The sequence below is a fragment of the Ictidomys tridecemlineatus genome, chromosome 1, assembly GCF_052094955.1.
Source record: "Ictidomys tridecemlineatus isolate mIctTri1 chromosome 1, mIctTri1.hap1, whole genome shotgun sequence".
Taxonomy (NCBI): Eukaryota; Metazoa; Chordata; class Mammalia; order Rodentia; family Sciuridae; genus Ictidomys; species Ictidomys tridecemlineatus.
In genome coordinates this window covers 32,046,878-32,064,567 of record NC_135477.1, presented here as the reverse complement: position 1 = coordinate 32,064,567, position 17,690 = coordinate 32,046,878, and the positions used below count along the sequence as shown (strand labels likewise).

Here is a 17,690-nt window from a genome sequence, read left to right as displayed (position 1 = left end):
ACAAGTGCCTTTCATTTCTAATCCAGCCTTTTCAAAGGAAAACCTATTAATAATTTAATTACTTCATGTTTTCCTGTGAATTATTTACACAGAATATGTATGGCTTAATTTGGTTATTTCTTTTGGCTATCTTGTTGGAGGACACAATTCTCCAACTTATCAGCTTAATGTTATTTGTTTGAATTTTTGTTGTTGTTAAGAATATTTCAGGAATTGGTGATGGGTATTTCATATTACATCTTACAGGAAACACACATACTGCCTGATGGTCTCTCTTTGTAATATTTAGATGGATCAGTGATTCGAGTATTGTCAGCCTGATTCATATCTTTGAGCTATGAGTTTTTCTTCTGCTGCTGCTACTTTTTAAAATATATTTTAAGTTGTAAATGGACACACAATATCTTTATTTATTTTTAAATTTATATATGACAGCAGAATGCATAACAATTCTTACTTCTTTATTTTTACGTGGTGCTGAGGATCGAACTCAGTGCCTCACATATGTGAGGCTTTACCACTTTACCACTGAGCTACTGTCCAGCCACATGCTTCTTTTTTTTTTTCTTTTTTCTTTTTTTTTTTTTTTTTGGTGCTGGGGATTGAACCCCTCACATATGCTAGGCAGGTGCTTCACCATTCAGCTAAACCTCATAGTCCCAGTTCCTCTGAGTCTTTCACTGAATGATTTCTGTCAGTCTCTTTATTCTTAATTGTCATAAATGGTTACTTCACTGTTAATATAGCAAGATAGTAAATATTTGAAAGCCAGGCCCTGGAGTAGACTGACTGCTACATATGACATACTCAGCAAGTGAGTGTACCCATTTTCCTTTACTTTGAGGTGTCTGATAGGGTTAAGAATTAAATGTGCTAAGTGTTTACAGTGTATGATACATAGTGTGAGTAAGTACTAGTTGCTATTAATATTAATATATTAATTAGAAGTTCAATTTGCTGTGTATGTATTTGGCACTTGTTTGCCAAATTGGATAATATGCATTGAATTCAGTGAAACTGAGTCACAATGTAGGAAACCAAAGTACTATTTAAATTATACAGAATTTGAATTATAACATTCTATATTAATAGCAGAACAAGAATCTGTTACTCTGAAATTGGTAAAGAAAAAAACAAACATTGAACATTAGGAATATATCCTCAATGTTAGGAAAGAAAATTGTAAAAGAAAAAAAAATGACCCTATGACTTTTGACTCAGAACGGCTGTATGGTTCTTTGTAATAAGTGCTCATAAACTTGGGCACATATAATTCTAAATAATTTGAGAAAGGAGAAATATCAGTGTACTTAAGCAAGGGAACTCTCAGATTAATTGAGTATAGACTTAATAAATGGAAGCAGGGATACAGAACTAAAGGTGAATGTTAAACTATAATACAATCCTTTATAAACAGTGGGTAGCATCACAAAGTAAGATGAAGTTCATAGAGAATTACTAAGAAAACATAAGTCATTTAAAAACAGTTTATCTCAAATAAGATTAGGGTTCAATTTCACCAAATTTTTTTAAAATTATTTTTTAGTTGTAGTTGGACACAGACCTTTATTTTATTTATATATTTTTGTGTGTGTGGTGCTGAGGATCGAACCCAGGGCCTCGCATGTGCTAGGCAAGCACTTTACCACTGAGCTACAACCCCAGCCCCATCAATTTCACTAAATTTTTAAGAGGGATAGAGCCATCGATTCACATTTTATAATTGTTTGATTAGCAGGGAGAAATAGTCTTTGAGATGTAATACTAGAGATGGAGAAGATGTAATACTAGAATAAAAATAATTATAGGCCATGGTAGTTAAGTAACATAATAAATTAAACATCTTACCATTTTCTTCATATATATTAATGTCGTCTCAAACCTCTAGTCAACTTGTGTGACTCATAAAATCATTGAATAATCTTTGAGAATTTCATGAAAAATATCATTGGTACCCATTGATAATCAGATGCTCACTTGGTTTTTTAGAAGGGGAAGAGTGGGTTCTGTAAATTCCAAGCTAGTATATTTGTTACTGATCTTTGGAACATAAATTTCATAAAGTTATGAACATTTATGAAAGAATGCTCAAATGGAAAAATTTAAATGCATTCATCAAGAACATATTATGGGACTGGGGATGTGCTTTTGTGATAGAGCACTTGCCCAGAATGCACGAGGTCCTGGGTTTGATCCCCAGCACTGCCAAAAACAAAAACAAAATCTTATATGCTAAGAATAAATAACCATCCTTTTCCAAGGAATGGAGGGAGAGGCAAGCTTGGTGGTGCATGCTTGGAATCCCAGTGACTTGAGAGGCTAAGGCAAAAGGACTGTAAGTTTGAGGCCAGGCTTTTCAATTTAGCGAGACCCTTTTTCAAAATATAAAGGGGGAGCCTAGGGATGTAGCTCAGTGGTAAAGCACCCATGGGTTTAATACCCAGTACCACTAAAGAAAATAAAAATAAAAAAGAGCATATTATGTTAATTTATTTCTTTTAATAGGATTATCAGTTTCAGTGAGTTAGAGAAACATTATAGAAAGTTTCTTAGTTTTAGTTAATTGTTTGACAGAGTTTTGGGCCATATTTTTGGATAAAATGTGTGGTAAAGTGTAAAATATGGAGTAAGTAGTATATTCATAGTAGTTAGGTGCACAGAGGGTTAAAATCCAAAACCACCATTTTATTTGAGGTTCAGTGTTATCCTGAAGAAAGCTTTTCAAAATATTACAGCAGAATTGTCTGTATTCTATCTCAACTTTCCCATGGTTGATTTGACTAAAGCTTTAGAAAATAGATTTATTTCCTTACAGATTATTGAAAGCTGGACTTGGATATTTGATACCATAGAAGATAATAAAAAGCATGTCCTTAAATCTTTTCCTAATTGAGTTTATTTCTATCTTTTCTTCTCCTTACACACTTTGATACTTTGTATGTAAAATAAATTCATAATTTAGGTTGCTTCAGGAAAAATATGACTTATTTTTTAGCTTCCTGATATTTTTACAAAATCATCTGTGACATATATATTTTTATTATAATATCTTTAATGATACAGATTTAATAATATGAACTGAAAATCGAGAAAATCTCTACATAAACTATATCTCATGTACCATAGGAGTATGAAGCACGAACAGGGAGGACCTGTAAACCACCACCTCAGTCTTCAAGACGAAAGAATTTTGAATTTGAGCCACTTTCTACCACTGCCTTGATTCTTGAGGATCGACCATCGTAAGTATTTAGTGATCATCAAGAGCACTATTGTGTTTTAAACTTAGATTTAATTTTGTTCACTGTTTCACATAAAAGATATCAATAAATCAGAGAAAACAATTTTTTAAAAAATTTAAATCCCAGTCGTGTATCCTAATAGGAGAGAACATATTGATGATATTCAATTCTTAGGCATATATTCTAGAAATATCTATAAGTCAATATATAAAACAAAATCTTGGCTCTTGCCAGATATGGTGCCTATGGTCCTAGCTACTTGGGAGGCTGAGGTGGGAAGATCACTTGAACTCACAAGTTCAAAATCAGTCTGCATGCTGGAAACAGTGGAGCATGCCTGTAATCCCAGTAACTTGGGAGGCTGAGGCAGGAAGATTATAAGGTCAAAGCCATCCTTAGCAATTTAGCAAGACTCTGTCTCAAAATGAAAAATAAAAAGGGTTGGGATGTGGCTCAGTGGAAATAAAACCAGTCTGAGCAACATATCAAGACCCCATCATAAAAACAAATTCAAAAACAAAATGTGGCTCTTTTTGTCTCTGTTTCAGCATTCTGCTTCTTAATATCATGGGGAAATTATCTTTTTTTTTCATGTCATTTAGTATGTACTTAAGATGTATTTGTCCTTGCCCTTTATACCATGTGACTACTGAATGTCAACCAGTTGATATATGATTAAGAATGTATTTTGAGTGCATTTTACTGTCATGTATTTAAAAAAAGAGAATACTTCTACAATGACTTTTGCTCAGCAGCTTCTGTTCAACCTCAAAGATTATTGTTTCAAAATAGTTAATGTGATTCTCCTCATTTTTGTCCTTAAAAACTTCCCCTTGTCTCAACTTCTTTGAGAGTACCCATAGTTCACTATGACACATGCAGTACCAGTATGGCTTTGCTATTGCCATTGCAGTGTTCTGCTATTGTCAAATAAATATTAATATTCTTTGGGGGAAAAGAAGAATATATTTTGAGGGGCTAGAAGTATAATTCAGTGATGGGAGTGTGTGTTTACACAAGACCTTGAGTTTAATCCCCAGTAAGAATCTAATTTTTAAAATTTTCTTAGTTATAGGTGGACACAATGTCTTTTGTTCATGTTATTATGCTTTGTTTTACTTTATATGGTGCTGAGGATTGAACCCAGTGCCTCATGCATGCTAGGCAAGCACTCTGCCTTTGAGCCCCAGCCCCAGCCTAAGAATCTAATTTTAATACCCAGAAAAACATCTTAAATTCTTTTCTTCTCAGCTCTGAACTTCTTTGTATTTTCTACAGTGCTGCTGTTCTTCAAAATATTGTCAGATTTATTTTGAATCAAAATATAACCTCCCTAAAGCAAACCATTTGTTTCTTAACTCCTTTCACCTTCCTTGGGCTTTCAGGGTGTATTATTTTTTTTATTAGATTTTTTTCTTTCCATTGTGAACATTCTTAGCCTTTCTTGTTTTTATTTTGGTTAAAATTCCTTCTGACTAAAAAATTGTGACTTTGATACAACTCTTTGATTTGATAATTATATTTTTCAATTGTTAAAAAAAAGCTTTTAAGATATTTTGTCATGAGAACATGTGAAAGTTTTATTTCAGACTTACTGTGAGGTATGAAAATTAAGCAGGCCAGTTCAAAGATTCCTTTCTTGATGGAGACATTTATAGAAAAGCAAGAATGGTTAGAGAAAGCAAGAAAAGAATATTTGGTTAAAGCTCTTTAGACTCTTGACTGTCAGTTGAGTAGGTAGATAAATTAAGTTCCCAGAAGAGTTTTTCTAAGCTTATTAAAATTCATCCAGAATGTTTTATGCTTTTTTTACCAAGAATGATAATTTCTTACCAGAGGGCATTTATGAAAATACCCTACAAAGTTCTGTTCTAAACAATGTTTCTTTACACCATACTGTAGTATATATTACACCTCTGTTTTATTTCTTGCCATCATGCTTTTGTTCATGTTATTATGCTCACTTGGAAAGCCATTATCTTATTTCTATTTCAAACCTACCCAGTACTTTAAGGGTTAAGGCTTATCTTTTATATTGTCTTTGTTGACTTGTTAAATCTTCAGTGATTTCTACTTCTTTAAACTTTTCTTATGATTTGTGCACACAGTTCCTAGAAGTAATGTTCTATGAAATTGACTTCAAGTAATATACAAGACACATAACCTTATGAAAAGATCTCAGTGTACCAAAAAGGTATAAGCAGCTTAAAAAGCACTTCCCTTTTTGACTCTGCTATTGAACTATATAAAATTAATTTATTAATGATAATAAATAATGTAGCTTTTTTCTGTTTCTGTGTGCTTGCCCATCTGTGAATTAAATTGATCTCTATTTCTCTCAAATCTAAGATGCTGTGATTTATAATTTTGTTTTATCTTTTTAAATTTGAAAGGTCTTTTGGCAGGGAGTGATTTATGTGACTCACATTTATATAACTAAAGCTAACAAACAGAACCTTTACATGATGTTGGAATATGAGGGTGCTTAATTATTTATCCCTCCTTCTAGTATAACCAGTTGAAAAGTAGATTCAGAGAAAAGAAGGAAAATGGGCTGGGATATAGCTCAGTTGGTAGAGGGCTTGCCTTCTATGCACAAAGCCCCAGCACCAAAAAGAGAGAGAGAAAAGAAGGAAAACTTCAATTTTATTGAGTATAAAACCAGACAGGAATAGATAGGTACAACCTGAATAAACTCCCAATTTATCTCTTCCAGAATACCTTCCTAGTAGATTGGGCCAGCTAACATCTGTCCAGTCAAAGACTGGGAAGTTTGGAGCACAGATCTGTGTAACTTTTAGGTTTCTTCTGTTTGTGAGTACAGGTGGGTTCAAGATAGCTTTCTTGCTTTTTGGGCATGTGGTAATGCCACTGTTTCAGCTATGAAGTCATCTGTCAGACATATGCAAAAAGAGAAGTTCTTCCTCAGCGGGCAATTGATATTGCAAGCTTATTTTTCCATAGGCCACAGTGATAATATAAAGAGGAGGAGTTTCCCTGCAAAGGAAGTTTGTGATGGTTCTACTTTTTCTTTTCTTGGTCTCTAATTTCAATGTATTCTGGAAACTTGAACTTTACAAGCTTTTGTAGTTGAAACTTTTCATTACAGATGGAAAAATTATAGCTTTTAATCATCTAAAGTCTCATTTAGAGGATTTCAAATATGGGAATTTCTATAATTTTTTTCTTTTGTTAATTTTATTTTTCCTCTGCCTGTTTCCGTTCCAGTCTCCTTCAAAATCAAGCTAGCCTTGAAGAGAGGCTGGGGTTGTGGCTCAGTGGTAGAGCACTTGCCTAGCATGTGCGAGGCCCTGGGTTTGATCCTCAGCATCTCATAAAAATAAACAAAATAAAGGTATTGTGTCCAACTACAACTAAAAAATAATTTTTTTTTTTTAAAAGGTAGCCTTGGGCTGGGGATGTGGCTCAAGCAGTAGCGTGATCGCCTGGCATGCATGCAGCCCAGGTTTGATCTCAGCACCACATACAAAGATGTTGTGTCCACAGAAAACTAAAAAATAAATAAATATTAAATTCTCTCTCTTAAAAAATAAAAAGATAGCCTTGAAGAAAAAGAAAACTATCCAAATGAACTGATTGTGTTGCCTTGTGTCTCTTCTGTTTCTTGAATTACTGATGCTTATAGCACATTAAAAAAAAAAAAAAGTAGGTAAAGCTCTTTCCTTCTTTCTTCTAGCTGCTGCTGCGTGTGTGTGTGTGTGTGTGTGTGTGTGTGTGTGTGTGTTTGTGTGGTTCTGGGGATTGAATCCTCAGCATGTCATAAAAGTAAACAAAATAAAGGTATTGTGTCCAATTACAACTAAAAATAATGTTGTTTTTTTTTTTTTTTTTAAAAAAAAAGGCCTCATGCATGTGAGGCAAGCACTCTACCAACTGAGCTACATCCCCACCCCTCTTCTAGCTTTTTTACTGAATTACTTTACACACCAGTGCCAAACAAAATAGTAGAACTCCTGAAGATACAAGTAAAAAGAGTGACCAAAAGTATAGGTTTTTATGTGATACCTTTGAAAAGTGATCATAGCAGCAAATGATTGTACCATGTATTTAACAAATGATATCTTAGTTTTCATTATGGTTACTTGTCTTAACTCCATAACTAATTTACACTTCTATAAAAGGTAAGAATCATATTTAAGCTGTGTCTTTTTCTTGTAGTTCCTAAGAATGCTGAGTGAGGTACGTAATCTTTTTTGATGGATTATATTCATTCATCCTTTGATTTTTAAGACTGAAAAATTCTATTTTAAAATACTTTTCCAGATAGATGAACACTAAATTAGTGAGTTACCCCAAAGCCTTCTATGTATATATGTGTTTTTCTGCTTTATTCATTGTATAGCATAAAGTTACTTAGAGTATACTACTACTTCTCTTTCTCAAACTGTCAAAGACTGATAGGATATTTGCTATATGGTCCATTCAACTTTGGATCATAATCATTGAACACCTACTGTACAATAAGATTTTTGCAAAAATGATGATTGAAGAAGGTGACACCACTACTTAGGTTAACTAATAAGCCAGTTAGTGTTTTTGTGCTATTTTAAGAGTTGTATGTAGGTATTTTAAACATTAATTTCCAAAAAAAAAGAAAAAGAAAAAAATGAAACCCAAATGAAAAAATCCAATGTAGAACTACCTGAAAAGTTCAATTTCCTGAACAGTTCTTAACCCCAGTGAGTAGATTTTAAATGAGAAACCCCACCCTAACATTCCAATATCTGTAAATCTTTGGATTTCTTCCTGTACAATAAATCAAAGCTGGGGCTGGGAATGTGGCTCAAGCAGTAACGTGCTCACCTGGCATGCACGGGGCGCTGGGTTCCATCCTCAGCACCACATAAAAATAAAAAAATAAAGATGTTGTGTCCACTGAAAATTAAAAAATAAATATTAAAAAAAATTCTCAGGCTGGGGATGTGGCTCAAGTGGTAGCGTGTTCGCCTGGCATGGGTGCGGCCCAGGTTCAATCCTCAGCACCACATACAAACAAAGATGTTGTGTCTTGTGTCCGCCGAAAACTAAAAAATATTTTTTAAAAATTCTCTCTCTCTCTCAAAAAAAAAAATCAAAGCTGGCATTTTCAACTCACTGTGGGCTGTCTTTTGGTTCATATTTTAGCCAAGCAACTAAACAACTGTTAGAGCTCTTTTTAAATTCCTAAGCATCAGCATTAAACTCAGAATCTGTCCTTAGTCCTTATAAATAAATTTGTTAATCCAGTTTTATTCAACATTAGTCCTTGTTTCTACCATTATCCCATACTCTCACAATCTATTAGTATCTTTTATTAATATTCATGTTCATATGTGTTCCCCACATTCTGTCTGTATAAATTAGAAAATTCAGATAGTTTTTTGGGCATGTAATGTACCTCCTCATGGTTCTCACTTGGTAATTTACCTTAAGCAGCCTTCTGGTTCAAGTCTACTTTTAGGTCTAGAAGCAAAAAGAGTTAAAGATTGGGTCCTGAGGAGGTCTGCTGCCTCCAGGAAGGTTGTTACTGTTTGCTCAGTCAGTGCAGAGATCAATTCCTTCCTACCATGGTGTAGAAGTGTCTTCTACTCATCAGAATTTAGAGGTGTAGAGTCCCCAGCTTCATCAAGCTTTTCCTACACATCTCCGTTCCAACTTTCATGATCCGATTCCTTCTCAAACAGTACCCTCACTTTAATAAGAAATACCTTTGAAGTTAGGACTTCAATTTTGTTGAAGTTCAGCCAATTACAGGATGAGATTCTGAAACTGATTGCATGAATAAACTGATTTTTCAGCAGTTTCAGCCTGTCAAGGAAAATAAGGGTCTTCTTCAGAGCATACAAAGATGCTTTCAGTCATTTATGTGTTGGGTACTTTAGCTGGGAATTTGAATTCCTGAGTTAATTCTTTCATTTTTTCATCTTCTCTAGCAATATCAAGGGCAACCATTATATTTGTTAGTTGTCAATCTCATTATATTTGTTAGTTTTCAAAAAATGATTGTTAAGTATCATATATGCAGTCACCTGGCTCCTGCTCTCTCTCTCTCTCTCTCTCTCTCTCTCTCTCTCTCTCTCTCTCTCTCTCTCTCTCTCTCTCTCTCTTTCTCTCTCTCTCTCTCTTTAAAATTTTTTTGTAGTTATAGATGGACAAAATGTCTTCATTTTATTTGCTAGGCAAGCAGAGGCTCTGCTGCTGGCTCCAGCCCTCCCTCTCTCTATTTTTTTTTTTTTTTTTTTTTTTTTAGCTTGGAGAGAGAGTACTAGGGATCTAGGGATTAAATCCAGAGGTGCTTTACCACTGAGCTACATCCCTAGCCCTTTCTATTTTTAAGACGGGGTCTCATTAAGTTGCTTAGGTCCTCACTAAGTTGCTGAGGCTGGCCTCAAACTTGAGTTCCTTCTACTTTAGCCTTCTGAGCCATTGGGATTACAGATGTGTGCCACTGCTATTGGTGCCTTGCTTCTTATAAGTGGTTGATTAGGAATAGGCAGAACTAGTATTTTGCTAATTTCTATTGCCAGGTAATACCTTGGGCCATCTGTGCTCTCTTTACTACCCCATATTTCCTGTGGTGTCATTTTTCTTCTTCCTTCTTTTAAATATTTCTTGTAGTGATAGTCTCTTAACAGTGAATTCTTCTTTTTGAGTGCTTTTAATAATTTTTCTGTTTCTCATTTTTCTGTTTTTCCCCTCAATTTGATTATCATATGCTTTGGTGTGGTTTTCATTTTTTTGTTTGGGGTTTGTTAAGCTTAATGAATCTTTATATTTATAGTCTTCTGTCAATTTCAGAAATTTTTAGCCTTTATTTCTTCAATTTTTTTTTGTTTGTTTTGCTTTCTCCCTCCTTTCTTCTGAGATGGGAATTAAGCTTGTTATGCTGCTTGATGTTGTTCCACATCTTCCAAATAATTTAGGCTTTCTCTCCCTCTTTTTGTATTTTATGTATTTCATTTTATCTAGTTTTTAAGTTAATATGTCTTCAAGTTCATCCATTTCTTTCTTCAGTGTGTAATTTGCTGAGAGTCAAATTACTTTGTGTGTTTTTATTTTAGAAATTGTTTACCTTAGTGTTTAGGGGGCAAAGCTCAATGGTTGAGTGCTTGCCTAGCTTGTATGAGACCCTGAATTTGATCCCTAGCACTGCAAAAAAATAAAAAAGAAAAGAAAAAGAAAAAGTTTTATTTAGGTTCTTAGGTCTCATCATACTCATGATTTATTTTATCTTGTAAGTATGCATGTGTGTATAGTATATAACAGGTATTTCATCATGCTTGTGTTATAATCCTATCATCCATTATATGATAGGATAGTTGCTGTTGATTGTATTTATCTGTTTCTTCACATCTCTGGTAATGCTTATTGGATGCCAAAAATTGTGATTTACATGGCTGGATGCTATACTTTTTGTATTCTTCTAAAGGTATATCTTTTGGCTTTAGTCTGGTATGTAGTTATTTGGAATTGGCTTGATCCTTTTAAGCTAATCTTTGTTAGAGTGTTTCTAGAAAAACCTTTAGTCTGGGACAAATTTGTCCTAATTACTAATTGTACTAATAACTAATTGTCCTAATTACCTAAGGCAATGCCTTTCTAAGGACACTATCTGATACTCTTTTAGTAGGGCTTTACATTCTGACTAGTCCCATGTGATCTTTGAAAATATTCAAGCTATTCCTCTCTGGAGGTTCTTTTCCTGGCCATAGTTTAATATCTCTCTCTCTCTCTCTCTCTCTCTCTCTCTCTCTCTCTCTCTCTCTCTCTCTCTCTCTCTCTCTCTCTCTCACACACACACACACACACACACACACCAAAAGACTTAGGAGAACTTTTCTGCAGCTCCCTTCTTTCTGGTTTTCTGATCTGAAATTTCTAGCTATTTTGGACTTCCCAATTGCCGCCTCAACTCAGGAAGCCTCATGGGACCTGTTTTTAATTATCCTCTGCCAATATGAGACCTGGAAACTTCAGGCAGTAAGATCAGTAATTGTAGAGTCATTGTCTTGTGTTACCTGTTATCGATTGTCTGAAACCTGTTGTTTAATATATTTTGTCCTTTTTAATTTTTTTTTTAACTGGGAATTGAACCCCAGGAATTTTTTAACACCGAGCTATATCCCTAGCCCTTTGTATTTTTTTTTTTTTTAATTTTGAGACAAGTCTCACTAAGCTGCTTAGGGCCTAAGTTGCTGAGCTGGGCTGGAATTTGTAATCCTCCTGCCTCAGCCTCCCAAGTTGCTGGGATTATAGGTATACATCTTCAGACCTGGCCATTTTTAAAATTACTTGAAACAATGGGGTAAACTTAGTTGCTCTTATTCTATTATGACTTGAAGCAGAATTCTTAAGCTTTATTTGTTCTTGCTAAAACATATCTGAATATCTGACTAACTTGAGAGGAAAAGGTAGAATATAAAATTGGAAAAATTTATCATGCTTTTCCTCACCTTAGCTTGTTGAAAAGAAAAAAATATTCCTAAAATTGGACATTACTATGATACATTTGGTAAATGGTGATATACAAATGTATTTCTTTTTACATTTTCATATATCTAAATCAGTGATTTGATTTGGTAATGAAAAATGTTTTATATATATATATATATATATATATATGAATGATTAATTATCAAAATTTTAGGGAGAATGTCATCTTAAACCTCTAATAAATTGAAAGAGGTTTAGCAATTTGTTAGAAAGGTATGCCTGCACTTAACCATATGATCCAAGAATTCTATTCTCAGATATTTATTCTAGAGAAATGAAAGCAAATACCCACACAAAGATTTGACATTACTATGTGTAGTGGTAATCATAATGGCCCCAAATTGGAAACAACTCAAATGTCCTTCCATATGGATAAATGAAATATTTCTCAGCAGTTAAAAGAAATACTTTACTAATACATCATGGATGAATTTCAAAAAGGGGCTGAGCTGGGGATGTGACTCAAGTGGTAGAGCACTCGCCTGGCATGCACGAGGCACTGGGTTCGATTCTCAACACCACATAAAAATAAAGATATTGTGTCCACCTAAAACTAAATATTTTTTTAAAAGGGTGGGGGCTGAACAAAATAAATTAAACACAAAATAGTTTAAATTTAAAAAATTGGTACTGGGGAATGAACCCAGGGGTGCTTTTACCACTAAGCCACATTCCCTCCTCCTGCCTTTTTTTTTTTTTTTTAATTTTAAAACAGGGTCTCACTAAGTTGCTCAGGATGGCCTCAAACTTACAATCCTCCTGCTTTAGCCTTTCACATATCTGGAATTACAGGTATGCACCAGTACACCTGGCTTAAGTGAAATTCTAATAAAGGCAACAACAAGTAATAGAAATTAGAGATATGGTTTTTGTAAAGTGGGATGTGGGTAAGCATTGGGCACAAAGGGGCTGTAAGGAAACGTATAGTATGATGGGATGGTTCTATATCCTGACTGGGGTGTTGATTACATGAATAAATACATTTGTCAAAACACATCAAATTACTCTTAAAGTATTTATTCATTTTATAATATGTAAATTATACTTCAAAAAGTTGACTAAAAATGAAAACTCTAGCAAGTGGGTTTAAATATTGGCTGAGGTCTAAAATATTTAAATATATAAATATTTTTAGATACATGAAATATATACACTATAAATATTAGGAACCTAGATTCTGGCTCTGTTCTAAAATACAGAGTTCTTTTTAGTTTTTCACTTTCTTTTTGTTTCTTTTTTTTTTTTTTTTGCTTTTTAAAAATGTGTTCTAATTAGTTATACATGACAGCAGAATGTATTTTGACACATTATACACAAATGAAGCACAACTTCTCATTCCTCTGGCTGTACATGATGCAGAGCCACACCCGCCCGCCATGCAATCATACATGTATATAGGGTAATAATATCCGTTTCATTCCACCATCCTTCTCACTCCCACACCCCCTCCCCTCTACCCAATCCAAAGTTCTTTCACTTTTCCCTAGCCTCCACCCCACCCCCCATTATGGATCAGCATCCACTTATCAGAGAAAACATTCAGCCTTTGGTTTTGGGGAAGTGGCTTATTTCGTTTAGCATGATATTGTCCAGCTCCATCCATTTACCTACAAATGCCATGACTTATTCTTCTTTAACATCCTTTCACTTTCTAAATGTATGAAATGTGAAAGTTAAGTTAGAAATTCTTTATATCTGGCTCTGAAAAGTAAATAAAAAGTTAATCTTTTTAAAAATTGTCATAGGCTGGGTATGGTAGCACCTGCCTGCAATCCTAGGCTGAAGCAGCAGATTGCAAGTTTGAGGCCAGCCTGGGCAACTTAGTGAGACTGTCTCAAAATAAAAAGGTCTACAAATGTAGCCCAGTGGTACAGTGCTCCTGGGTTTAATCCTTAGTAATAATGGTGATAGGAGGGATATTGACTTGGGCTGGAGGTGCTTGCCTAGCTGTGAAGCCCTGGATTTGATCCCAGCACCACAGAAATAAAAAATGAAAAATTGGCTTGATTTAAGTAATTTTTTCCCCCCAGAAATCTTCCTGCTAAATCTGTGGAAGAAGCTTTACGTCATCGACAAGAATATGATGAGATGGTGGCTGAGGCTAAAAAACGAGGTATAAAATTAAGTGGTATAGTTAATTTTCTGATTTTAATAAATTAATTTTGATAGGAAGATAGTGAAATATATAAATTCTGTCTTCAAGGTGATACTGAATTCTTTTTCTCTACTACTTTTATAATTAAGTTTGTTTTTAAAGAGGAGTAAGTGCATAATTTTTGTGCAAGAACTTTTACAAAACTAACAAGAGGAGAAAGATAACTGTCTATATCTTGAAATTATAGTCATAAAACTTGGACTCCTACTGTCTCAACTTATAAATGAACATATTCATGAATTTACTCATACATGTTGTTTTTTACAATGTTTAGATTTTTGATATTTAATAGTTTTTAATATTTAAAGATAACTTCTTAAGTGGCTGTGAGAATATAATCTACTTTTGTGACTTATAGTCTCTCCAGTCTTAAATTTTGTTATTTCATGAATATAAACTGACATTTCTTTTTTAATTTTCTTCTCCAGTCCAAAAAAGTAATATAAGAATACCTTAACAATATTTATATACTGACCATTGTTAGTTCAGGATAAATATGTATTTTAAGAAAATATTGGGCTGGGGATGTGGCTCAAGCGGTAGTGCGCTTGCCTGGCATGCATGCGGCCCGGGTTCGATCCTCAGCACCACATACAAAGAAAGATGTTGTGTCTGCCGAAAACTAAAAAATATATATTAAAATTCTCTCTTAAAAAAAAGAAAGAAAATATTACACAGCTAATATATTTTTTTAGAACTATTAACAACTGATTTTTTTCCTTTAACTTACATAAATGGGATATTACAATAGTATACAGTTCTGGTTTTGTTATATTTTGGAAATTAAGTTGCTTATTTATTGTTAAACAGTATATATAAGGCCAGTTATATCTTTATAAAATGCCTGCACAGATCTGGACAAGGTGGCGCACGCTTGTAATCCTGGTGATTTAGGAGATTGAAGCAGAAGGATCACAAATTCAAGGTCAGCCTCAGCAACTTAGCAAGGCTCTAAGCCACTTAGCAAGACCTTGTCTCAGAATAAAAAGAGCTGTGACTCAGTGATAAAGTGCCTCTGGGTTCAATCCCTAGTCCTCTCCCCACCAAAAAAAAAAAAATTAAACATTAACTAAGTTTATGTTACTATACAGAATTTGAACTATTTCTAACATACCCAGTGAGATTTTACTGGCTTCTAACATTGACTTTACTATTTGATTAATATTTAAGATAGTTATAGATAATTCAATGATCCTTAAAAATATATGATATAAATAATATTAAATTGTGAAATCAAAAGTCCACAACTTTCATCTTATTTGATCGTAATGTGACTTTGATACTCTAAATAGGCTTAATGTTAGTTTCCTAATCTGTAGAATATGGGAGGAGGTTGACTAGATCAGGTTTTTCAAGCCTCCCTTTAATACTTTTTTTATAGTACTAGGATGGAATCTGGGACCTCATGCATGCTAAAAAAGCACTATACTACTGAACTGCATCCCCAGACCAACATTTTTTTTAAAGCAGTGGAATATTTTGCATATAAAATCTAAATACATTAAACAAATGTAAGAAAGTGGAGCTACTTTCATATCCTCCTGCCTGCCACTCAAGATAGTTTCTTTGGCATATATGAAATAGGTTGAAAATAGTTTGGCTAGCTGATCTCTAAAGTCGTCACTGGTTCTAAAATTATATACAACTTTATATATATGATTTATGATTTATTTCTCTCTTCATTTATTTTTCTGAAATTGACCTCTGATTTCTAGACATGTTATTTTCTACAAATATAAGTTTGTGGGGGGAAATTTTTTATTTCAATCTAATTAGTAATGTGAAACATCATATCAAAAAGGGCTCGTATACTAATTGTGCTACCAAAATTATTTTTCCAGCTCTTTTTTATTTTTTAATTAATTAATTTTTATTAGAATTTGTTGTTTGTAGCATAAGTGATGGAATTATATAGAGAATTTTAAGACTCAGAAGGGTTGAACTGGTCTGATTGTAAATACTGACAACCCCTTGGATACTGTTATCTTTTTTTTTTTTTTTTAAACTGGGAGTGAACCCAGGATTGTTCTACCACCACTGCTTTTTTTTTTTTTTTTCTTTTTCTTTTTTTTTTTTTTTTTTTGAGACTGGGTCTCACTAAGTTGCCAAGGCTGACCTGGAACTTGTGATCCTCCTCCTCAGCCTTTGAAGTCGCTAGGATTATAGGCATGTGCCACCACACCCAGCTGCTCTAGCCCTTTTAAAAGTTTTATTCTTGAACTTGGCAAAATGATTTTTAATGTCATGTTGTTTATTATTAAGAGATTCATAAGCCCCTCTGTGAAAAATGAGTATTGGTTAGTTGCTCATAGTTGTTTCTTTTTTACATAGTTAATACATAAAGGATTTTACTTTGTACCTTAAGTAAAAATATAAATATGTGAAATAGCAATTTATTATGGGAATGCTTTTTATGGTCTTTATTCCATTTAGGTTTTTAAACATAATACCTTTATTTTATTTGTGTTTTGTTTGTTTGTTTGTTTTAGAGAGAGAATTTTTTAATATTTATTTTTTAGTTTTCGGTGGACACAACATCTTTATTTTTATGTGGTGCTGAGGATCAAACCCAGTGCCTCAAGCATGCTAGGCAAGTGCTCTACCACTAGCCACAACCCGACCCCTCCATTTACTTTTGTAGAATAGAATATTATTTTAAAATTATGTAAATCAAGACCATTTTTTTTCTCTTCTTCTCCTATCTTCCCTTTCCTCTTCTCTACCATCACAAGATTCTTTTGAGAAAACTTCTTTTTTATAGTTAGGTAGATGAAGGGGATTTTGATCTAGCTCATTTGTACTGAAATAATTCTTACTTTTTTAATATAGAAATTAAAGAAGCACATAAAAGAAAAAGAATAATGAAAGAACGGTTTAAACAGGAAGAAAATATTGCAAGTGCAATGGTAATTTGGATCAATGAGATACTGCCCAATTGGGAAGTCATGTAAGTAAGCATACTTTTCCTGAAGTACATATCCAAACATCTTGTTTTTCCAGTTCTGTATTTTTATTACTTTCTATCAGGTATCTTATGCTTTGGCTAAATTATACCACTAATCAATCAATGCCTGAAAATCTCCATGTTTATCTTTACGTCTTTGCTTTTATAAATCCCCCAGTTTCTAATATGTACTTCTTTTACTGGCCATTTTCTGTGCCTATCAAACTCTTTCCCCTATCCATTGCAACTCATCTAAAAAATTTTAGTTGATTCATGAAACTTTTAGTCTCTTTACTTACCAAATTTTCTTCATTATATTATACCATTAATGTAAGATGCATTATTGATATAACAGCAGGTTTTAGAACAAGCAAACATATATTCATTTTAAGATCATTTATCAAGTATTAAAGTGTTATTAAAATGCCTATCTCACAATTAGGGAAACGTGTTATAGATAATCTTTCTCTTCAGTAAACGTCTCATCATCATATTTTGAGACTAATATACTTCCTGCCTTATTTTGCCTTTTGTTTTTTGATAATATTTTTGTAAATGCTTTATCTTCCCTCTGGACTGGAGGGTTGGGGATATCTTCTTCAGTCCCTAGTCTAGGATGTACATTGATGATTTGTTGAATATTAACAATGTGAGACATAGAGTAGACCTCCTTTATCCATTTCTCTCTGCAGTTTCAGTTACCTTGTGTTCAGTCAAAGTCTGAAGATATTAAATGGAAAATTCCAAAAATAAACAATTCTCAAGTTTTAAATCATGCAGCATTTTGAGAAGTATGATAAAATCTTGTGCCATCCCACTCTGTCCTGGTTTTAAATTGTCCCTTTCCCTAGCATAT

At 33.5% G+C, this 17,690-nt stretch overlaps 1 protein-coding gene across 2 annotated transcripts in view; it reads left to right on the top strand.

The window, feature by feature from the left end:
• The window catches only part of Tbc1d12 (TBC1 domain family member 12), an 81,056-nt gene that overhangs the window by 42,730 nt on the left and 20,636 nt on the right, over positions 1–17,690 (top strand). For both annotated transcript variants that reach the window (XM_078037863.1, XM_078037859.1), the window contains exons 3-5: positions 3,127–3,242; positions 13,766–13,848; positions 16,720–16,837. In XM_078037863.1, coding sequence (XP_077893989.1) covers positions 3,127–3,242; positions 13,766–13,848; positions 16,720–16,837 — 317 coding nt within the window. The remainder of the gene's footprint in view (positions 1–3,126; positions 3,243–13,765; positions 13,849–16,719; positions 16,838–17,690) is intronic.